The sequence below is a fragment of the Podarcis melisellensis genome, assembly GCF_964234715.1.
Source record: "Podarcis melisellensis genome assembly, chromosome: 5".
Lineage (NCBI taxonomy): Eukaryota > Metazoa > Chordata > Lepidosauria > Squamata > Lacertidae > Podarcis > Podarcis melisellensis.
In genome coordinates, this window is record NC_138537.1 from 74309507 (window position 1) to 74333920 (window position 24414).

At 43.2% G+C, this 24414-nt stretch overlaps 1 protein-coding gene across 1 annotated transcript in view; it reads right to left on the bottom strand.

Moving 5' to 3' along the window:
• The window catches only part of BICC1 (BicC family RNA binding protein 1), a gene marked incomplete at its 5' end in the record, with an annotated part of 107654 nt that overhangs the window by 36291 nt on the left and 46949 nt on the right, over positions 1-24414 (bottom strand). Inside the window, one exon of the mRNA XM_081913504.1 lies at positions 22586-22655. Coding sequence (XP_081769630.1) covers positions 22586-22655 — 70 coding nt within the window. The remainder of the gene's footprint in view (positions 1-22585; positions 22656-24414) is intronic.

Genomic DNA, 24414 nt, shown 5'->3' on the forward strand with positions numbered 1-24414 from the left:
AGTGCAATGCCCATGTACACTACAATGGTACTTCGGGTTATGAACTTAATTCATTCTGGAGGTCCGTTCTTAACCCGAAACTGTTCTTAACCTGAGGCACGCTTTCGCTAATGGGGCCTCCTGCTGCTGCCACGCCGCCGCCACGCGATTTCCGTTCTCATCCTCTGGCAAAGTTTGCAACCCGAGGTACTACTTCGGAGTTTGCAACCTGAGGTACCACTGTGTAAGGGAAGTAACAAAGTATAGAACGTGACAATACATTATTTTAAAAAGTAGCAGACAAATATTTAATTGCAAAAGCAATGCTGCAACAGTCCAAGCACACAAGTATAGGAAGCAAATGCTACAAATCAATACAACATATGATTCCGTTCCAGAATTCACTTATGGTATACTGCATTAGCATTACAAACACACTTGGTTGAAATGGAATCAAGCAGTTAAGTTACATTTGTTGCTAGGACTACAACTGGCAAAGTGGCTTATTTAACGCCTTGGGGAAATCACTTCCAAGCAAAGCACATGTGCTTCAGATCAAGAATGTCAGAAACAAGGCCTTTGGCCAGACCCTGTGCAGCACAGGTCAACACTTTAGTCCCTTAGTTTCTTTTAGTGTGCTCCTCTCTCCCACGTTCCTGGCAGTTCTATAGCATTAGGTAGAGTCCTAAGCCAGGCTTCCACCACTGGCCTGCAAGGAAAGTAGAATTTGGCACACCTGATACCTTAAACCTGAATATCTGCTCATCATACAGAGAAGCAATATCCACTGAATGCTTTGGTTCCCCACAAATCTTCATCTGGGATACCTACTAGATTAATGCATTGTACAACATGCAACTTCTATTAAATACTACTTGTAACATCTAAAAAATGGTATTCTACATTGCTTGGGATATTTCTCTTGCATTCAGTAATACTGATTATTTTTTTAAAGGCAAGATAGCTTAGGATAGCATTGTTCCACTGATCTATGAGTGGTTATTGAAGCTGCACTTTCTATGATTGTTTCTCCCCTCCTTCCTTAAGTTATACATGGCTTCTCCAGACAGACAATATTTTATAGATTTAACAGAATACACATTAACACATGACTCTAGAATTCTGCACCATATCCAAGTGCCAGCTATAGATTGTTCAGATGACTTGCATATAATCTGTATTACTAATTGAGTGAAACGCCAATTGCTTGCCACACAGGGGTGTGTGTGTGTGTGTGTGTGTGTGTGTGTGTGTGTGTGTAAGTAAACATACACACATATACAGAAGAGAAGAATGACTACTAGTCCAGATGTACTGGGCCTTGCTCTACAATAATTAATTTAAACTTCCAACTTGCCTTCAAGCTTTTTTTGCAACAGAGTGTAAAGAACTTTAAGTTTATATTATTTGTTCATGAAAGTATGTGCTACCAAGTGCAACTGTACATTAAGAAAGCCAAAGGACACAACTGATGCCAAAACACTCAATTTGTGGGTGTTGGCAAGAAGTACAGTGGTACCTTGGGTTAAATACTTAATTCGTTCCGGAGGTCCATTCTTAACCTGAAACTGTTCTTAACCTGAAGCACCACTTTAGCTAATGGGGCCTCCTGCTGCCACCGCGCTGCCAGAGCACGATTTCTGTTCTCATCCTGAAGCAAAGTTCTTAACCTGAAGCACTATTTCTGGGTTAGCGGAGTCTGTAACCTGAAGCGTATGTAACCTGAAGCGTATGTAACCCGAGGTACCACAGTATATCAAAATAATTTTTGCACACAGAGCTGCATTATGCATACATTTGTGGGTTTGTTTGTTTTTTTTAAAATCTCATTTTGTGTGCTTAACAGCAGAAACACTCCCCACAATTAGTTTTCAGAAACTCCTCACATCCATAGGCAGTGTTTCCCAACCGGTGTTCCGCGGCACACTAGTGTGCCGCGACACGTTGCCTGGTGTGCCGTGGGAGGGAGGCGGGCGAGGCGAGAGGCGAGAGGATCGGGCGCGGCAGAGGCCAGCCCCGCGCTTGGAGAGGATGCAGCAGCCGTCGCCAAACCCGATCCTCCTCCTCCTGCTCCGCCGCCGTCCTCTGGCTCTCGGCCGGGAGGAGCCTGCAGCGACGGGGCGGGCGCAGAAGTTGGCAGAAGTTGGCGCGCCTCCTCGGCAGCGCCTTCGTCCTCCTCCTCCTGTCTCTGCTCTCCTCCGGCGGCGGGGGCGCGCCGCCGCCGGATCCGCGGGCAGCCTCTCGCCTCTGCCCCTCACCGCGCCGGCCCAGCCAGTCAGCCAGCCGAGGGCGGGCGCGCTCTCGCTCCTCGCTCACTCTCACCGTGGCCGCGCCCGGCGCCAGCCCCGCAGGACGACGCTGCGACGGGCGGCCCTGTGTCGCGAGGGGCGGAGCCCAGGGGAAAGGACCGCCCAGCAGGCGCGGCTGAGGCGCGCCTGCGTGGCTGGGGGGGTGCGCGCCCTCTGCTCTCTGCCTCTCTCCCCCTCCGGACCCCGCGCGCGAGGCTCTCCGGGGGTGGGAAAAGGGTTTCCCTCAGGCGGAAGGCCCCGTGGGAGCCAGGAGGGGGGCAGCCGCTGCTCTGGCTCCCCCCCCCGCCCCGAACCGGCTCTTCCTTTCGGTTCTGGCGGGGAACGCGCTCTCCCCCCCCTTGCGCTCCGCTTTCCCCTCAGAAGAGCCCCCTGCTCCCCGTAATCGAGGGTGATCGTGCCCAGGGGCTCGCCAGATCCCCCTCCGGCTGTCTCTTAGTCCCCACACGATCCCAGGAGCGCGACGTGGAAGTGTGTGGACACCCGTAAAGGTCAGGGATGCTTCTCAAACCGCCAAGAGGCAAAGCCAACGTCCCTCTCACCTGGCCCAGGAGTCCCAGATGCGCCAGTTCTCAACAACAAATGCATAGAACAGGGTGTGCAACCCAGGTGAATCACTATTTTAAGCCATTCCGGGGGGGGGGGGGAGATGCAACCCATTCTTAAATCTTTCCTACTGAAAATGACCTAAAAGTGTTACATTTGGACGGATCGCCCCCATAACTAATGTTGCATCATCTCACTATTTGCAGCAAGCATATACATTCTTTTCCACGGTTAACTTTTGTATACCTCAGAGCACCAAAGTTTATTTCCTAATTTCTTACTGATCTGCTGGTGAAGCAAGTTTTCTCTTGACTCCCCTTTGAACCATCAACATATCCTTTAACATCCTTTTGACACTAATCAATAAGTTACATTTTTTTATCTTTTTTATTTATGCCAGGCCATCTCTTTTCTCTGCCTGGAGAGGAACAGATTGCTCTTGCCAGAGGTCAGATGTGATGGACTTGAGAGGATTCCCTGCTTTCCACCATTCTGTCTGTCTTGACTGCCCCCCCCCCGTTTCTTTTTCAACTTTCTCTCCAGACTTCCCCTATTAGCATAAAATTAGGCAGAAGAAGCTTGGTTCCCTACCCCTGATCCAGTGCAGGGGGGGGGGGACGACGACAAGCAGTTGTAGACAACCTTATTTTAAAAGTTCTCTTCATGTAACTTTAGTACAATTACATCCTCTGTATATCATTTATATCAGAAGTGGGGAGATGATAAATTATGCTGTACCATGCAGCACTAGGGACGCGGGTGGCGCTGTGGGTAAAACCTCAGCACCTAGGGGTTGCCGATCGCATGGTTGGCGGTTTGAATCCCCGCGGCGGGGCAAGCTCCAGTCGTTCAGTCCCAGCTTCTGCCAACCTAGCAGTTCGAAAGCACCCTTATGTGCAAGTACATAAATAGGGACTGTTTCCGTGTGCTGCGCTGCTGCTGGCTCACCAGAGCAGCTTCGTCACGCTGGCCACGTGACTCGGCCGGGAGGAGCCTGCGGCGACGGGGCAGGCGCCGAAGTTGGCAGAAGTTGGCGCGCCTCCTCGGCAGCGCCTTCGTCCTCCTCCTCCTGCCTCTGCTCTCCTCCGGCGGCGGGGGCGCGCCGCCCTCCCCGGCCGGGGGGCTCGGCGGGGCCCGCGGGGAAGGAGGCCATGTTCGCGGCGCGTGGGATCACGGCCCCCCTCGCCCGCCTCCGGCCCGCTCCCCTCCCCCTGTGCGCTGCCCTAGCCATGCAGGTCTCCTCCCCCTGCGCCGCCGTCCCCTTTCCACATCCTAGGAGCCGTGGTCCGCCTACCGCCCCCGGGCCGCGGCGCGGCTCCCAGCCCGGGCTGGCCTCCGCCTCTTGGGACGCGCGCCCACCCCCGCGGCCCCCCAAACTTCGGAGCAACTCTCCAGACGCTTCTCCCCCGCCTCAGTCTCCCTCCTTTCCACTTCTCTTCCCCCCTTCCTTCCCTCTTTCTTTCTCTTTCTCTCCCACCTGCCTTTCCTTCTATTAACTTTCCTTTCCCCTCCCTTCGTCCTTCCTACTTTTACTCCTGGGCTCCTCCCCCCTTTGCGCAGCCACAAATCAATCTCTCTCTCTTTTTTCCCCTCCCTCTTCTTTGCTCAGACGCAAAAAAGCGCCGCTTTTTGGAAATCCGGACTGCTGTCCCCGCTGAAACGATACTTTAAAAAAGGAAGAACCCACTGGCTCTTATTTCTGTTTAAAGCAGTAGATCCCGAACTCTTTTGGCCCACTGCCCCCTTGGTTCCACATCCCCCAGTGTCCCCTATGCTTACTCTATAGAAAGCATTACAGGGGTTAACGCGGCTCGCTAAGGAAGATATTAATAGAATTCTGCATTTGGGGGGAGACCCTAACAGTCATCTACCATTACCTTCTATGCTGTTACTATTTTTTTTTTTTTTTTTGCATAAGTAAAAAGTGACCTTTCCCCATCTGGCATGGTGGTGTGCCTCGAGATTTTTTTTATGAAACAAGTGTGCCTTTGCCCAAAAAAGGTTGGGAAACACTGCACTAAGCACCTGCTAGTTCATTCCCCTCACCAAGAAGAAGAAGAAGAAGAAGAAGAAGAAGAAGAAGAAGAAGAAGAGGAGGAGGAGGAGTTTGGATTTGATATCCCGCCTTTCACTCCCTTTAAGGAGTCTCAAAGCGGCTAACATTCTCCTTCCCCTTCCTCCCCCACAACAAACACTCTGTGAGGTGAGTGAGGCTGAGAGACTTCAGAGAAGTGTGACTAGCCCAAGGTCACCCAGCAGCTGCATGTGGAGGACCGGGGACGTGAACCCGGTTTCCCAGATTACGAGTCTACCGCTCTTAACCACTATACCACACTGGCTCCCAGTAGAAACAAGTTTTTAACTAACCATGTCTGCCATTGTGCACTCATTGGATGGTGCAAATTAGAGTGACCTCTAGGGTATGGCCATGTTAAGGGCTGAAACTACACCACCAGCACAGTATCAGGCTGAAGAGGACAAATGACTGCTCTGCAATGAAGATAAAGCAAAAGACTCAATCCCAGAGTCATGGGTTTGAGCCTCTCATTGGGCAAATTATTCCCACATTGCACAGAGTTGGGCTAGATGACCCTCATTGTTCCTTCCAACTCTACAATTCTATGATTCTATAAATATTGCTAATCGTGGATTTACAGATTCATGTTCATGACTGCAGGACTGGAATACAACTGCATTTTCCCTTCCACTATTTTTAGCATACATTCCATAATAGTCGACTTCATAAGCTGCAAGTGTCTCACAGGTTCCTCTTCACCCACATCTATAGATGGGCAAGTTGCGACTTATACGGAAAAGGTGTGGACTTGGAAGATGGAAATGCAGCTAAAGCCATAGATCCTTCAAGGGCAGCCCACTTCCTCGGAATAACCTGATATGGGTGTATTTCTAATATGGAGGCACTAATATAAGCAGCAAACAAGAAACAGATGTGCCATGAAGCAATGAAAAACATCAATATACCATACATGATTTAACTTCCAGTATGACATCCAGCAAATATCCTGGCAAGAAGCTTGGTATTCAGTCTTGTTTTTCATCATGCACACTGTACTGAGAGAGTACAATATATTATTTCTCCAGCTCAGACTTATACCAAACTGTATAAGTCTGTATAAGATACTGCTGGACTGTGTTTAAGGGACATATGGATTTCTATTGGCTGTGCCAGCTTCAAAGCCAGGGAGAAAAAGAAACTGGTGGACACGTTCCTCTCTTAACAGCCACAGACTTGCCACTAGCAGCTAAATGGGTTCCATAATTCATTACATCCATGTACATTTTCTCTCTTGATTCCAAAGTCCCGTTAAGTGGTTAGATCACTCCCGACTCATCAATTCAACTCCTGTTGGCAGCCCATTCCTTGGTTAGCCTAGTAAACGCCCCCATATGCCCCAGGAGGTGCTATCTGCTACTGTACAATTCTAAATGAAGAAAGGAAACCAACAAAGTCTCATAGGACCTGTTGCTGATGTCTTTGCACCCCACATTCATTGCCTACTATGCTCTGTTTTGAAAAGGTTGTCACACTTACACAAAGGACAGCCCTTATATTGAACTGCAAAACCACAGGTGATGTGTTGGACCTAGGGCAGGGCCATCCAGGCTCAAATCCCATAGAGTATTAACCAGCTTTGGATGCAATGCTAAACCAACATATTACAGTATATGTGTTACAGTATCACAGGCATGAGCATCCTTCTGCAACTTCCCACCCTCTGGTGTGAGGAGATAGGAAACAATAGCTGACGATAATGGTTACATTCAGACACAACAACAGGCCATAATTTATGAATGAACCTTAGACATTCTCCTCCAGCATGGCTTTCAAGGAACTGGAAGCATCTGCTTCCATTTTCAGCTAACCGTAGTTTGCTGTTTTGTCTGAACTGGAACTGTGGTTAGTTTAACTAGATGTATCTAAACAAGCCAGGATCAGTTTGATCTTGGCTTCTTAGAACAAGCCATAGTTTAAATTAACCACAGTGTCCTGATTTAGATGGCATGGCAAACAGAAGAACACTGAAACAAATGCTTCTCATCTCTTCACAGCCTGGACAGCTCGCTTTGTCACAGCGTGGTGCCGATAACACCAAGGTTGCAGGTTTTATCCCGGTATGGAATAGCTGCACATTCCTGTGTTGCGGAGGGTTGGACTAGATGATCCTCAGGGTCCCTTCCAACTCCACAAGTCTATGATTCTATGTTTCAGTAAAGAGTCTGAGGCTTATTCATATTGCACTAAATTATGGACTGCTCTTAGGTCTGGATGTGGCCATTATCTTCCAATCTAACTTCCACCATAGGTTTGCTGAAGGAATATAACAGGATAATGCCTCTGAGATAGAATTGTGATAAAAAAAAACTGAACTTTCTTTCCTGAATATTATAACATCAACACATTAATTTCAAAAGTCAGCAAATTCCTTCATCGAAGTCACTCTCCTATAGCCATGAACATGAGCTGATCTTTATTTTAGTATTCATTTTTCCAAAGAAGCTATGTTCCAAGTGGATATAGCAAAATACCCAATAAGAGAAAATCAAAACATAAGCTGAACAATTAATACAAAATTTACTTTAAGTCACTTTGCAACTTACTTTTAGAAAGAGAACAAGGATGCAACTACAAGTGGGGCTTGCAACAAAAACGTTGTGTTGTGTGCTGCTAACTCACTAATAGAGGAAGTCTAGTTCAGGGTTCCACAATCCTATACATTGTATAGGATTCTATACAATCCTATACATTGTAAAGGACTCGATCCCTTTTCCTCCACAGCTTCTGGTTTTCTTTTCCAAATAACATTCATTTTTGGCTCCTAGAGGCTTCAGATCATACTCTGTCCCCATAAATCTGTTTTTTTATCTTGTGAGTTGCCCTCATTGTGGGGTTTAAAGGGGCTTTGCACTTGCACATACTTTGGGGGTTACTCAAGCTTGCTGATATCTCTCTTCCTGATTCTCAGTGGCCCTCTTTTGGCTCCAGTCCCACTGGCACAGAACCAGCTAATTTCACTATCAGAGGGAATGATAAACAGCAGAAGAACAAGGTAAACTACCAGCCTGAAACCTAGCCACAAAAGGAAAGTCTTTCACGGGCTCTGTCATTAGGTGACAGGAACAGAAGCTCCACTTGGCAAATGTGAAGAAAGGAAGGTTTTACTTTGTCCCTCTACCAATCTAGGGGCACTCATAGATGAGACATGGAGTGCACCCCCTGAAAAGTTGAAATGATGGGGTTCCCATGGGCACTGGTACTGCCTGACCTCTTGCAGTGTCCAACCAGATGCCCATGAGAAGCCAGTGAGCAGGACCTGAGCACAAGAACTCTCTCTCCTCCTCCTGTTTCCAGCTACTGGTGTCCAGAAGCAGAATGCCTCTGACCATTTTCTCTACCTACTTTCTGCATGCCATGTGTAATTTATACATTCCTTTAATGTTGCCTCTTACACATTTCTGTCACTTTGCCACTTGCACTTCCTCTAAACTAAGAAGCCCCAAATACTGTAATCTTTCCTCAAAGGGGATCTTCTTTAACCCCTTGGTCATTTGGGTTGGTCTTTTCTGAACCGTCTAAAACAGTACCTATTTTGAGACGAGGCAACCAGAACTGTACACAGCATTCTAAAAGTGGCTGCAACAGAGATTTGTATATATGTTTTTAAAAATGTTTAGTGTTTTATTATGTGTTTATATATGTTGGAAGCAGCCCAGAGTGGCTGGAGCAACCCATTCAGATGGGCGAGGTATTATTATTAATAATAATAATACAGTGGTACCTCAGGTTAAGTACTTAATTCGTTCCAGAGGTCCGTTCTTAACCTGAAACTGTTCTTAACCTAAAAGCACCACTTTAGCTAATGGGGCCTCCCACTGCCACCAGAGCACGATTTCTGTTCTCATCCTGAAGCAAATTTCTTAACTTGAAACACTATTTCTGGGTTAGTGGAGTCTGTAACCTGAAGCGTATGTAACCTGAGGTACCGCTGTAGTAGTAGTAGTAGTAGTAGTAATAATAATAATAATAATGCAAGTTTTCTTGTGTAAGCTTCCAATAAGACATTCTACAGTGGGTGTGACAAGCTTCCAAGTGAAGCCTTGGACTGTTGTGATGCTTATCACTTTCGCCTATGCTTTTTGAGAGGGACTGATAAACATGCATGAGAGTCCAAGCACAAAACACTGCAAACATGAAAGCATTTTCCAAAACATGAAACAAAAAAATAGCCTTATTTCTCTCACGGACACACATTGTACAATTACGAGGAACACTCTTAACAAAAAGCAGATGTAGCTTCCAACGTAAAGGTCCAAAACATATCGTAAGTCATGTGGCATTCTAAACAATAAACATGTCATTAGCAAAACATGCTCTACAAATCTTGATCTGAGCAAAGATAAATACTAATGGCTTTAATGACACTTTTAAGTCAAATATTTCAGATTTACAAGGGGCACTTAAGAAGCAGCAATTTAAAAATACTGTGGTACATGCAGGCTGATTTTAAAAACACAACAACAACAAGCGAAATATGTGGAAAGAAACTGCTTGGAGCCACAATGACTGGAGTGCAGATTCCTTCTGTTTACCCACAAAGCCAATAATCAAATAAAAGCCACATTTAAAAATATGTGTATCCAGGGATTATGCTGCAATCTTGAAATGAGCGACCACCCATTCAAGGGAGGTGGTTCTTGTTTCCAGAAAATTAAGTAGAGTCATCCACTACTGGCAAGTTACAAGTAAAAAAAAAGAGAGAGGAAGAAATATGGGAGATCTGATGCTTCAGAGAGATGACAGAAAACACAAGTCAGCATTACGTATTTGACAGAGAAACAAGACCAATCTAGACAACTTCATCGGGTTTCACTTCCTTGGATATATTGAACACTATTACCCAGTTTATGGAAGTAGATGGGGGTATTAGTTTAGCTGGGAAGCACATTCCATGATCCAACTCTGTATGTGTGTGTTTTTTTAAAAATATACAGTGACTATGACTATAAGCTCAAACTCATTTTTTTTAAAGTCCAGACCAATTTAGGAGTTTGTAAAAATAAGTTATCAGGGAGCTTATATTAAAAATCTCATTCCAAGTATGTTTTAAAATGTTTCTATAAGTATAATAAATTTGTGGAGTTTTTTTAGTTGCTTTCTATTCGGAGGAAAGTCATTTTTTAAAAAACGCAGTTGGTAGTTAGCAAATGCAACTGGCATTTCCTTAAGGTAAATTGTTCCAGTAATATTATGAAATATGTTACGCAAACATACACAGGAAGAAGGAGCATGTTATTTCTCCCTACCCCTACATGGCATGGTTGTAGGGTTTCATTAATTAAACTAGGCAGTCATTCCTTACCTCCTAGGACATGCACATTCTCTAGTGTCTACAGTAGGCCCATAATCACATGCTATTCCAAATGGTCTTCATTCTAATAGGTGCAGCTGGAGGCCAACTCCTTATACACCCCCAGAAGACAGTTTATTATGCATCAACAGAATCATCTCAGTTCTGAGAAAGTGCCTGGGGGGGGAGTAATTTCCCCCCCCAAAAAAAACCTAGGTGCGTCCTATTGGCCGGTGTGCCCTATGGGGTGAAAAATACGGCATTTATCTATTTGCACTTTGACGTGCTTTTGAACTGCCGTCGCGGGGATTCGAACCGCTGACCTTCTGATCGGCAAGTCCTAGGCTCTGTGGTTTAACCCACAGCGCCACCCACTTCCCATCCTCAATGTACATTGCCTTGAAATGGTTGTTTAGAAGGCAATTAATAAATCAATAATAATAATATGATGCTGTTATAGGCTGGTCAAATCAGGGTGATGCAGATGGAGGGTTTGCCAAGGGCTCGGGGAAGCCTCTAGTGGATGTGGAGGTCTCTGCTAGAATTGGGGTGGCCTGACAGTGAAGATCTTGGGGAGGGGCTGTTCCTTCTATAGGCCAACAGACCAAATCAGATGGTAGGGGAAACACATTCTAGTTCTCACAGTTCAAGGCTCAGCCTTTCCACTCTCAACCTCCGCTCCCTCTCTCTGCCTCCATGCCACATATCAGCTTTCAGATCAACTTGACTCCTCCTCACCAGGGCCGGATTTAGGTTTGATGAGGCCCTAAGTTACTGAAGGTAATGGGGCCTTTTATATGTCCAGCTGTCCTTTGTCAACAACAAATTGTCGCTGTTTTTTGTGTTGAATATATGCTATATGGTAATTTATGGACCTAATAGGTACCTAAAGCCATTTGCACATAACAAAATACTTTGGAAATGTACACCAAGTTTCTTTTTTTCCTTTAAATTTTTGGGGCCCCCCAAAAGAGTGGGGCCCTAAGCGATAGCTTGTTTAGCTTATACATAAATCCAGCACTGCTCCTTTCAAATGTATGCAGATACAAGGTTTACTGAATTACAGCACTCAGTACCATTATCCTAAGTGGAGAAATCCTGCTGTTTTCTATAAACAGTAAATATCCAGTTATCAATATGCATGACTTTTATAGTTCTATCATCTGACATCCACCCAAAGAGCTTCATTCCTAACAGTCTCTCACCTGCTCAGTTAATAAAAGGCTTAAGTATTTGGAAGAGGGCCAAGACAGAGTCTGGCAATGATATCAAATCATGTACCACAATCAAGAAGAGTGACACCAGCAGAAGTAGCATAGAAGAGGCATCTGAAATATGAAATGCAATACTGCTCAGCATTCAGTGCCATTTTTCATGTGCATGGAACAGTTAAAATCTCTGCTTTATGGGGAGAAACATATGGAAACTATTAGCCTCAGTTATGTGGTCCCAAGTGAAGCAGAGCTCAGTGGTACTCTTTAGAGCCTAGGAGCATGCTAAACGTTAATTTCTCTTATCAACTGCTAAGAAGCCATGCAACCATTTACACAATGTGTTGTAGAACTCACCATGCATGCAGAAAGCTCTGCATTTAGGGGAGGCTGGGCAAGGCAAAGGAAGACACTCTCTAGATCAAACTACACATAGCATGCAGTCATGCTTATTTTTTAATTCCACATGCAAGGGGAAGGTCTAATCGTCGTCAGAATCACAGTATTCAAGGACTGTAGGTTTATTCCTTCTGTCCCCAGCTATGAGCTCCCTCAATTGTGCCCCTTCTCCCGCCCACTATGACTATGAGGCTTGAGGGGGAAAACTTTCCTTTGTTTTAACCCAGCCTCATAGATGTATCAAGCAGGGATTTCAGGGAGATGCAACTGGGGGTCAACAACAGATCACTCTCCCACAAAGTCTGTAATTTAAGGTTGCGGGTGGGATATGGCTGTATGCTACACATTAAGCACAGTGTGTGGTTTGAAAATATCGGTGGGAATCAACCTCCATTATCACCATCTGATAGCTGACACATGTGGATTAGTGATAAGTCATAAAGACTCTCTTCTGCAAAAAAATATTTTTTGTGCATTGGCTAAATAAGGGATGGTTGGGAGAAAGGATGGTTTTGCAGCAGGTTTTTTAAAAAAATAAATAAATGCAAGAGTAAGGATTTAATGCAAAACCAAGTATCCAAGCTATAGCCAAACCTCTATAGAAGACTTATATTACTGTTCATACCTATTTTATTCTGTAGTGATCACTGCCCTTGAATGCTAAGGGATGAAGGGCGGACTATAAACACAAACAAATAAATTAATCATATCTCATTTTCTCTTAAGGTATGTTTTCTGAAGGACACATAAATCATTTTTGGACAAGCATTTAGGCGCAAGGGTAAGTTAATGCATGTAAATAAAAGCTGCTTTCCTTTTTTATGTAAAATTTGTCATAAGTTGTTTTTTTATGTTCCTGTACTGTAGCGTGTTCCGCGTTTCTGTGGCTAGACCCTTATGGTTGCAAGTATATCAGCCCTCCATATGTGTGTATCTGAAGAAGTGTGCATGCACACGAAAGCTCATACCAAGAACTAACTTAGTTGGTCTTTAAGGTGCTACTGGAAAGAAAAAAATTTTTGTTTTAGCCCTCCATATGGTCAATCATCTGAATTATTTCATTTATTAGGGGAGAGAAACTGCTAAACTGGAAGATAGGACAAAATAAAAAAATAGCCAGAAAACAAGAAACTTCTAAGAATATGATGGGGAGGAAGCTTCGAAGTCAGTGTTGGAAATGAATACTGGAAAATATTGCGTACCGTTTCAGAGCATGACACATTTGAGACTTTTTCCAGTAGCATTACAGTAACTGAAAATGCATCTCTTCCACAAAATTAATGCTATGCATTCATAGATCTACAGTATAGGTTATTACCAACAATTTCCTCCCATCACCCCTGAACTTGGAAATGCATGCTTGTTCCTTTTGACTTAATGCAACCTCTGGTCTCCCAGCTACATGGGCAACTTAGCCATGAGTGGTGCAGATTCAATTTTGCTGCCAATCCGCACTAGCTGAGCTGGCACTATGATATAAGGAGCAGCTTCTATGTATGACCCTCCCCAACCACATGTCCTTTTTTCAAGCGCTATCTGTATTGGAGAAGAGAATGCTAAAATAAGCTTTTCTGGTGGCAGACACCATATTCATGGTGTTTCTTCCCAAGGAATCCAACAGCTCCACTCACTCAATTGAAATAGCTTTAAACACATTTTTATTATTCCAGGGTTTTGTCTTCAAGGCTACTAGAACCTTTCCATTCTGGCTTTTTCTCTCTCCCATTTTTTAATTTTATTTTAACATGTTTCATGACTTAAAAGATGTTTGTTGATTTCCATGTTTTCTTACATTGTAAACTACCTCAGACACCTTTTAAATATGGGTTACAACTCTATGAAAATGAGAAAGTCATTGAAATACCTGGACCAAGCATTTGCTGAGAAGTGAACTTTCAAATGGTTTAGTTCAACTCCTATGGGTTGTTTATTACCTTTGAATATTTCAATTGCAGCATTAGTTGGAAAACTGCATGACAAAGGTCAGAGAAATAAAATGTCTGGACAGATTTGTTTGTTTGTTTGTTTAGTATACTCTCATTCATCCGTAGCTCTCAGGGTGGTTCACAACATATGGGCTTGAGAAATATTTAGGTAATCCGGGTCACCTAAATATTATTATAATTAAACAATTTATAACCTAACATGTCAAACAATTTCAGGGTGGTGTGCACAATCATTAAAAACCACAATTCCAATTATACTACTTTTAAAACACAAGTGATGGTGATTATGAAGTCAACCTGTGAGACTGACAGTTCATTATGCCATTCACAATGTATACTTGCCACAGCAAACTTCTACCATTGCAGCAGCCTTAGAGACACTAATCCTGCAATCCTATGCACATGTTTATGTAAACAAGCCCTGTTGAATTCAGGTGGCTCACTTCCATGCCTAGGATAACACTGCCAACTTCTCAATCCTGAAAGGTAATACAGCCTGAAGAATATAGCGATTATTATTTAATTAAGTTAAATTTAGTAATCCCTTGCTGCACAAAAATGTATCCAAGCAACTTACAATTTTAAAAAAACATAAAACCTAAATAAGAGCACACATAATACAAATTAAATCCAGTTGACCCCCAATCAAACAACATCAACAAATTACAGGGATGTGTTCCTTTCCTGCTCCATTGCGAGACAGACAACGAATAATGGTCACAACCTGTAATAGTCTTGAGATTGCAGTATTCTTATGAAGAAATGTAACTGTTTGGAGCAATGGAGCACTGAAACAAGGATACCTTTAAAGAGGATTCCTGATTCTGCCAAAGGAGTGGGGTTAATAGGCCATAAAGTCGCTCCCATTTCTATTTCAAAGGCATTGTCTGCTTTTCATTATATTTTCAAAAGAAACCATTCCCACCCTGTGTCCATTCTCTCCTTGCTTGCCTTTTTTTTTGTATTTTACTTGCCCTACCAATCCTATTTTCCCTTCCGGCATAAGTGCAGCTCCACGGGGACCAGGCCTTCCTTTCACTCCCACTGCTTGAGCTTGGGTACAGACTGTAATGCTCCAAGCTCCTTGGCCAAACCACACTTCTCCAGCCAACATGCAGACACACAAAAATGCAGGTTATATCAGATCTAGCAAAGCCCATTTATAGAAAAAAGATATATGAGTCATTCCCTTACAAAGAAACATCTGCTTGCGATCATCCTGCCTGGGACTATGGATTTAGTTCCACTTTTTGGCTGACTTTACCAGAGTAGCTCATCCTATGGCTAGTCTTAGGCAAACAGTGAGAGAAAAGGTGTTTGAAAAACAAGTTTGCATTGCTTAAAACAAGATTCTGGAGGGGTGCTATTCCTTTTTGCTGATGTTAAAAGGCTGTTAAAACCCAAAGTTAAGAGCAAGTTTGGGAAGCAAGAAGTGCTAAGACGTGGGGCATGGCAGTTTTGAGGCTGAGGCAGTCCCACTTTGGGTGTTTAGGATTAATGCCATCTCAGTTAGAAAGGTTATATTCATGTATGATGAGGTGTGTCACATACACTGTACAACTGATGCTACGGTTCTGACTGACAGACATGTACACAGTGTAAAGCCTGAGGAAGAACAAGCCCAACAAAAAAATACTTGGGCAGGACAGTTTCGTTTGTTTATAAATTTCATGCTGCTTAATACAACGGAAATTTAAGCAAAAATACAACACTCCCTAAAAATGAAATAAAAACAGAATGAAGGGATGCATCACAAATACAACTTACTTAGTCTTTAAAGGTAAAGGGACTCCTGGCCATTAGGTCCAGTCACGGACAACTCTGGGGTTGCGGCGCTCATCTTGCTTTACTGGCCGAGGGAGCCGGCGTACAGCTTCCAGGTCATGTGGCCAGCATGACTAAGCCGCTTCTGGCAAACCAGAGCAGCACACGGAAACACCATTTACCTTCCCACCAGAGCGGTACCTATTTAACTACTTGCATTTTGATGTGCTTACGAACTGCTAGGTTGGCAGGAGTAGGGACCGAGCAATGGGAGCTCACCCCGTCGTGGGGTGTCGAACCACCAACCTTCTGATCGACAAGCCCTAGGCTCTGTGGTTTAGACCACAGCGCCACTTAGTCTTTACCTAGGGGTTAATATTAATCTGCATTTTAAGCACCTTTATTGGGCAGCTTTTCAATAGCAGCCTGGCTAGTAATAAATAAAAATCTTAGAGGGTCTGATATTGACAACATGATATTAAAAAAACCTCTGGCAATTAGTACTGATAGAAAAATTAACCACTAACTTATAGTAACCACTAAACTAAAAATAGCGAAGGGAATTCCATTTTCAGTGGAATGATATACTTTTGTTATGCACAGTGCAAAAGTGCATGTGGTAATGGGAAATGACAACTTAATGGTAAAAAAACCTCCAATGTACAGTAGTCCAACCTCTCATCTTCAGAAAGGGCAGGGCTTTGTTGTTGTTTTTTTAAATCTGAGTGTAGAAAATTATGAAGGAAGAGCAAGCAAAAACAGTATCCTGGAGCCTGTGGATTCCCAAACCAAGCCATGGTTTGTCTTCCCATGATGCTTGAACCTGGCCAATTAAAAATTTAAAAAGAAGGAAAGAAAAGCTTCATGTCTCCCCCATGTGGCCATCCAAGAGGAGAAGCAGGGAGTGCTGGAGCCCAAGGTTGGCCGAGGCTCATTCCTGCCGTAACAAACCATATGCTAAACTGTACGTTAAAACATGGAAACCAAGTTGACACCAAATAAGCAGATTCCAGCCTTTAATGCCTGTAAAACAACTTTACAATACCAAACACTATGCTGCTCTTTTAAACATCTGCATACATCATGACTTTAGAGGCCCCTCCCAGCCAACAAGGAATGCACACAATGGAACCACATAACCTTTTCATTGATTCCCCACCCCCTCCTTTGGGCGAGTGGAGGTCCAAACAAGAGCCATGATGGAATGCTGCTTGATACATAATCCTGAAGCAAAGCTGACGGAATAGCTATGAGTAGTTCAGTCGCCATGGGGACCAGTGAGGAAACAACATCTAAATGCCAAGATTCACACATGCACACCCGCCTTGGTGAACGGCTATTAAAAAAATAATAAAATACTTTATATCTTGGGAACCAAAAACTTAAGAAAACGCTTTAAATAAAACTCTTGCTGACAAAAGCACACAGGCCTCAACAAAGCAACTCATCTCAAATTCTCCTTCCATCAGAGGGTTCTGCCTGACACCAGGGCATACCAAGTAAGAGGACCGAGCTGCTTAGCAAGTAGCTATGGAAACTAAGAGACACATGGTAAGCATGCAGTAAAAGCACGGGAGATAAGACTACAGACGCGCAGTTTAGACTGTTTTCACAGCTGCCATTGCCTTGTTATATTTCATTTCTGGTCAAAGTAATAAGCAATGCCCTTCCTTTTTAAGGGGCTTGGAAAATATACAGCCTAAACACAAAGGAGGATAAACATTCATAAACACAAAATAATGAGATCATCTCGGATGTAGGGAAACTCAAAACCTGCTTGTTGAGCTCATGTGATATTATCTCACTAGAAGCGTTAGTTCCCATTTAATGCGGGGAGCAGAAAAACTAACTCCTTGGAAGGTTACTCTCCCACAATCTCTACACTACCACACACACACACTACCACACACCACACCACATGTTTAGTCTACTAATCTTGAAGGCATTTTTTAAGGAATTGCCTAGGGATCTGGGTACATGAAGATGTGCCCTCTGCCACATGAAGTTGCCCAAACTCTACATTTTTCATTAGAGACCTCTTGAGTTCCTTAGTCACCTGAAGCAAGGCAGGTAATAACTGGGCAGAGACGCCCATATCTGGAACACCCTCAATTTGATTGCCTCCCCACCCCCTTTGGTCATCAAATACTTTTTCGTGGGTCTGGCTGGTTTTTCCTTCATGTTTCCTAGCTTATTTAAGTTGCTGCTTTACTGCTCTGCTCAACTATACAGACTTGTCATGTCCTGCTGCTTCTGCAATTTATTGCATTTGTTGGATTTCCTTATTTTTCTGTTTTAACATTATAAGCCACCCTGGGTCCACCCCCACTCCGAAATGACAGTATAGGAATATTTGAACTAATAAACAAAACACACCAGCTCATTCTTCAGATAGTCTCCATATTAGACAATGTGGACCAGTTTACTGCCACGATTAGACCCAAAATTATCAGACCACCACCTGAAATCTAAGAGTAGTCCAGAATTCTTTCATTATCTGGAAGTCACTCTGAGGGTGGCTGCTATGAGTGGTAACAATTGTGGCATTTTATTTTTATTATTTCTATTTCTATTTCTATTTCTATTTGCCATGAAGTGCAAAACCCTTTAAATCATTTCCCCATTGGCATGCTTAATGTTCAGACTTCACTTATGCAACCCATCTTCTCACCATTCCTTAAACTGTGAAGACAACTTTGTTAAGAATTACACATGAGATACCGTATTTTTCGCCCTATAGGACGCACCAGCCCATAGGACGCACCTAGATATTTTTTGGGGGGGGAGGGAGAATAAAGGGGGAAAAATTATTTTCCCCCCCAGAACGGGACCCAGAGCCATGCTGAAGCCTTCTAACCAAGTCGGGGGACAGCGGGAAAGGCGCGCTGCGCCTCCCGCTGTCCCCCGAGTTTGTGGGGCTGGCGACGGGGAGGAGCAGGCTTCTCCCCCCTGCCAGCCTTCTAACCAAGTCAGGGGACAGCGGGAAAGGTGCGCTGCACCTCCCCGCTGTCCCCCGAGCTTGTGGGGCTGGCAGTGGGGCTCTCCTGAAGCCTGGAGAGTGAGAGGGGTCGGTGCGCACCGACCCCTCTCGCTCTCCAGGCTTCAGCGAAAGCCTGCATTCGCCCCATAGGACGCACACACATTTCCCCTTCATTTTTGGAGGGGGAAAAAGTGCGTCCTATAGGGCAAAAAATACGGTAAGTATCACTGGAATATTTTCATTGTGGTTGTATTTAGAGGGGATGGGGTGGAAAGGGAGAAACTGGTAAGTAACATGCCCCTCTCGGGACAGCAAACTTCTGCCTTCCCTAACACACAGCCACAAAATGGATTTTTAAAGTGTTGAGAGTCTTGGCCAAGAGAGGATAAGAAAGTCAATGTGAGGATGTGCATTGGGGAAGATTTTTCTGTTCTGAAGCAAGTTAGGCTGTTAGGGAAATAGTAATCTGACTGGATCTAAGAATGAAAACTGGATTCGAGGCAAGTATGGTTTCACAATCATCCCTCCTCCGGTCCATCCAGCTTTGACTATCACACCCCCTGATTTCTATCCAAGGCTGGTGGCACAAACGTTTTCAAATGCAAAGTGGTTTTCATAACACGACGCAACCTGTGTGTTCTGCTCACGCTCACACATATATTTCCAAACACTACATTATGCTGTGAAGACCATGTTGCAGCATCACCATTCTTTCACGTATTTACAGTGTGAGTTCAGTGCCATGAACCATACTGAAAGCAAATTCACTGGTTAAGCCCATCGAGCTATTTCCTTACAAATAAAAAAAAGAGAGAGAGAGAAAACCCTTCACTTAACTGTGCTCAAGCTGCCAAATTCTTTGGAAAGAATCATTTTACACAACCGGATTCTGTATACGTTAGTCCCCTAGGTAGACGAAGTCTTTTGACATTTAGAAATAAAGAATGATCCAACAGAAAGGCTCATGTTAAAAAACACACCTAGCATACAGTTCTTTAAAATAGATGACTGATTGCAAAAACAACTTGTTTTAAAATTGCTTTTAGAGATTCTCACCCAACTGTCTAACCTTAAGAAAAAGGCATTTACTACAAGACGTCACTACAAAAAAGACACAAAACAATAAATTGGCTTTAAACTTGTGGGTTCTCTCTTAACAGGTGGGGAGGTCTTTATGCAGACATTAACTGTTAAGATGCTTTATAGACTAGCTGATGAACATTACAGGCCTAAAATATCCCCAGCCTGAATTTCAATGACTGAGTCAACATGCAAGTCCAGCACTAGCTGCCCTATATGTAAAATTCCAAACTATATAATTCCCACAGATGTCACCACTATTCACTTATGCATCTTATATGTCAGTGTCCTTAAACTGACCCCAGTACAGGACACTCTTCTGTGACGCATGCACATCTGGTTGTTGTTATAAAAGAGAAGCGCTGCAATAATTTATTAATGCAATTACCAACTAATCTTTCACTTTCTCATCAAACTGGATGACAATAACTACTTCCCACCAAATGGACATGGAATACAAGAGGCTTCATACGGAAGAATAACAGTAGAAGACCTAACTCATGTACTCATTGAAGTCCTTTTTTATAACAATCTTCCAAACAATTACATCCATCCATGGTTAAGATCGCAGAAGGGAAGGTCGGCTCTTGCAAAGACCTGTTTTTTGTTGTCTGATGTGGAGAGGTACGTATCTTTTAGAACATCCCAATTTCTTGCCAAGGCTTTACAGATTCGCATAATAAAAGTTAAAGGGGGAATGGAAAATGATTTATCCACTAAAGGTCTGGGAGCAGAAATGTAAACCATTATTATTAGTATTATTGTTGTTGTTATTTTTGTGTGTGTGATGGCTGTTCGCTAAACACAATAAACCAAAAAGACTGACAGAAGAACAACAGGATGGCCAATTCATACTTCAGTAACCTCCAACTGGACTACTGCAACACTCTCTGGGTGGGGATGCTCTTGAAAAAGAGCCCAGTACTGTCAATTGTTCCAAAACGGTGAATCCAAATAGAGTGCATCACTCCCATTGTCTATAACCTCCACTGGTTTCCTGGTTCAGTCAGGTTCATTTCCAGGTTCAATCAAGGCGCTGGTCACCTTTAAGCCCCAAATGGACCTTCTACCATAATGTGCTCTCTCATAATGTGCTTTCAACAACTGCTCTAATTGTCTCCAGCTTCTTAGGTTTCACAGGAGGACATGAGGAACAGAGTGTTATCGACTGCGGCAGTGATGTTCAGTGGCAGAGCTTTGCATGCGAAAGTTTAATCCTTGAGTGCTTTCAGGCAGGGCTGGGAACAACTGCCAGAAATGCTGCAAAGCCACTGCCTGTTAGTGCAGCCCATAATACCAAACTGGATAGACCAGTTGTCTAAGGCAAATGCTTTCCCTAGGGATGCCCACATGGCCCCATCACCACCAGCTTTCAACCCCAAGTGAAGATTCTGATTCCTTTAAAGAAGGGTTTCCCAAACTTGGGTCTCCAGCTGCATTTGGACTATAGTTCCCACCATCCCTGACCACTGTTCCTGTTAGCCAGGGATGATGAGAGTTGTAGTCCAACAACAGCTGGAGACCCAAGTTTGAGAAACCCTGCTTTAAAGAGATGCCTTGCAGAAGTTGGACAGAAATTTTTAATTTTTTATTTTTGTTTTACTGCTGATGAACTGAATTTTCTGGCATGATCTGCTGTGACAGCTGATTTTGTGATAGCATTTTATAATGCCATTCTGGTGCTGCTCCAACTGTTTCTATGCTGTTAGCTGTTCTGTTATTTGCTAGTGATGCAATGCTGGACATAAGTTTTCAAAATAAAAAAGTCAAAATATGAATGTTGTCTGTGATTTCCCGGATGCTACTGAAAAATCAGATTGAGCCATTTTGTTTTCAACCTAACAAACCTTTTGAATGTATAAAGCAAATAAGCAGCTTGCACATAGGCAATGTTATAGTTTACTCAAATTTGATTTAAAATAAAATAAATAATAATAGTAATAATACTTTGTTCTTGCCCAGTTTTCCCAAAAACACACTGATTACTTTACAGCACATGAAGACATGGAACTACACTGATTTCAAACATGGCATTAAGTCCTTTTTTTTGCAAAAAAAATTAAAATAAAATGGGGTAGAGTAACCATTTTTATTCAAGTCTGAACAGCAACAGAACATTCTCTCCTCCTCCTGCTCACATGCCCCTAAATATACCCTGAGGGACCCCCAATCCTGCAGAGTAGTTTGCAGAGCAGGGGCGGGAATACCACTGCATTCATGCTAATCCCTGCACTAATGCAACTATTTAGTTGAATACTGCCCCATACGTCCTGTCAGTGCAGTGTAATCCCCGAGGTTACTGAACAGGTTGGTGTGCACATCTGTCTGCATTCAACTATAAAAACACGTCTGCAAGCTTGCAGCTGAAAAGACACTACCACTCAGGCCACAGAATAATAGATGGATTTAAAAATCTGATTCCTGTTCTTGGAAAGTACTGTCTGATCAGGACCAAAAGCTTGCTCATAATGTGGTATTTAATCATGAAGCACTAGCAGGAGTCTTCTGCTTCACTCACCCACACACCCTTACTTTCTAGCATTAAGAGGTTTGGCATCTTAGATCACTAGAACACAGTAGATAATTCTAATGTTTGATATTATTATGAAAGTCTCAACATCTCAGTAGTTGCTATAGCATATTAGTACCTTGAGGTACTACTAAAAAGGTTCAGCTTTTCTGTGTATTCAGCTCTCAGGTATTCAACACCTTTGTCAATATCATCACTAGGTAGAGAAGTTAGCAACCAATTTTTACAAACTGATGCTTATAAGTACTAAAATACCTTGGAGAATTAGGCCATACACATGAAGCTGAATTTGCAGCATTTACAGGCACTAGAATAGGTGCTGGCAAATCTGGAAATGCAACCAAACAGGTAACAGGCAGAGTATACTTTTTAGAGACAAGAAATTCAGCACACATTTACATATTTATGAAGATTGGTTTCGTTGTGACTGTCATAGAATGTGCATCCAAACTACCATAATCTTACAAAATATTTTACCTTTCTTTGATTTTGCACCAATCTTCAGCTTGGATGGCCAAGCAATCTGAGTGTTTGTTTCTTCCATAATCTGTTAAAAGGACAACAAAAAATTATGTTTAAAATACGTTACCCTCTGTACTTTACTGCTGACGGGAGCAATATCGGGTAGTTTTGAACTACTAACATGTTACCAAGGAATACCAAGATAATCAGATGTTTGAAGACTAACCAAATGTAGCTTTGATGGAAATTATGACAAACCAATTCCAGTTGTCCCCCCATCCCCATTACAATATTTATTTTCTGTATTTGCAGAGACCCAATCCTCCTACTTTTAAAAAAAACAGCAGGGAAGACTCAAACTTGCAGGCTCCTTTACAATCCTAAAGAGCTTTGTTTACTTTAAATATTTGTAGTTCTCATAGTGGGGAAAATGCTGTTGCATTCAGGTCCAGTTTACAGATGCCCTTCCATAGTGAGAGCAGGATTCAGTCCTTTGGCCTGATCCAACAGGACTCTTCTTACATTCTTATGTGTGCCTCAGCTGTTTGAATTTGGGAATGCTGACCTAAAAAAAAAATCTAGTTTCCAGTAACATAGTTGCAAGAACATATGAATGTAGTTACAATTAAAGAAATTTCAGGTGCATCCTTTGCTGGCCCATTAGAGCAAAAGCTTTTAAACACATACTCCTAAAAATCCCATAGTCCGTGTTTATTTCTACTGCCTATATCAATAGAATTCTTTAAAGCCACTATTTCCAGAGCAGGGTGCCATGTGGAAAAAAGGAGAAATGTCAGCCAAGGCTTAGTACACTTTGCTTTGTATGGATTTCAGCTGCCATGGGATAATAAATTGCAGATGGAAGACCATTTCCAAACGAGTGAAATTCTACCATGACACGCTTCCTATTCCTGAGAATTCCCAAACCCAGATGTGAAATAAGAAATCCAGTGGAATTAAGTTAGAATGCTAAGTCCTTCAGGCCTCTGTGGGATTTCAGCTGACAGACAAGAGATGGAAGCATGCACAGGTCCTGACTTCCAAAATGTTAAACTGTTTGAAATAAATAGGCTGGCAGAGCAATACTTCCTATCTGCCCAACTGGCATAAATGTGACCTTCTCAGTGGTTACTTCCATGCCAGCTGGGGTCCACACAAAGGTTTTCTAGCAGCATGTTTAGTATATCACATTTGACAACCCCCAAGAAGTTGGGCACCATTTTACGGTGCACTAAAATATGCTGTTAGAGAGGATCTATGTGAGCAGAAACCTTTTACATCAGCAGGCTGGCTAGCCTAAGGCCTTTCACATGGACTCCAGCCACCATCAGTTCCAAGTCAACATGGCCAATGGTCAGGGATGAAAGCAGTTGAAATTGGTGTTAGAAATTAGCTAGGTGTTAGAAATTAGCAGCTGCAATGGGAGATCTCCAGATGCCAGGTGGACAACTGACATCTCCATCTGGCTGGCCCCTCCAGCTTTCTTAAGCATTTATATCCTAGTTTCTTCTCCAATGAGTAGATGGTTCACCTCCTTCTCAGGTTAATCCCTACAATAACCTTGTGAGGTAGGTTAAGAGGCTGTGACTGTCCCAAAGTCACCCACCCAGTGAGCTTCACGACTGATCTCCCAGGTCCTAGTCTGACATCTAACCACTACACCACACCGGCTACCTAGAGTACTTCTGCTATGGTACTTCTATAAACTAGGTAGGAAAATAAATATGGGGAAAGCAAAATGTCATCTGGAGAAGGATCTGAAATATTTTCCTTGGTGCTTGAATTTGCTTTATTCTAGATTGTTTTATTTGATGTTTTAATGTGTTGTAAACTGCTCTGAGATT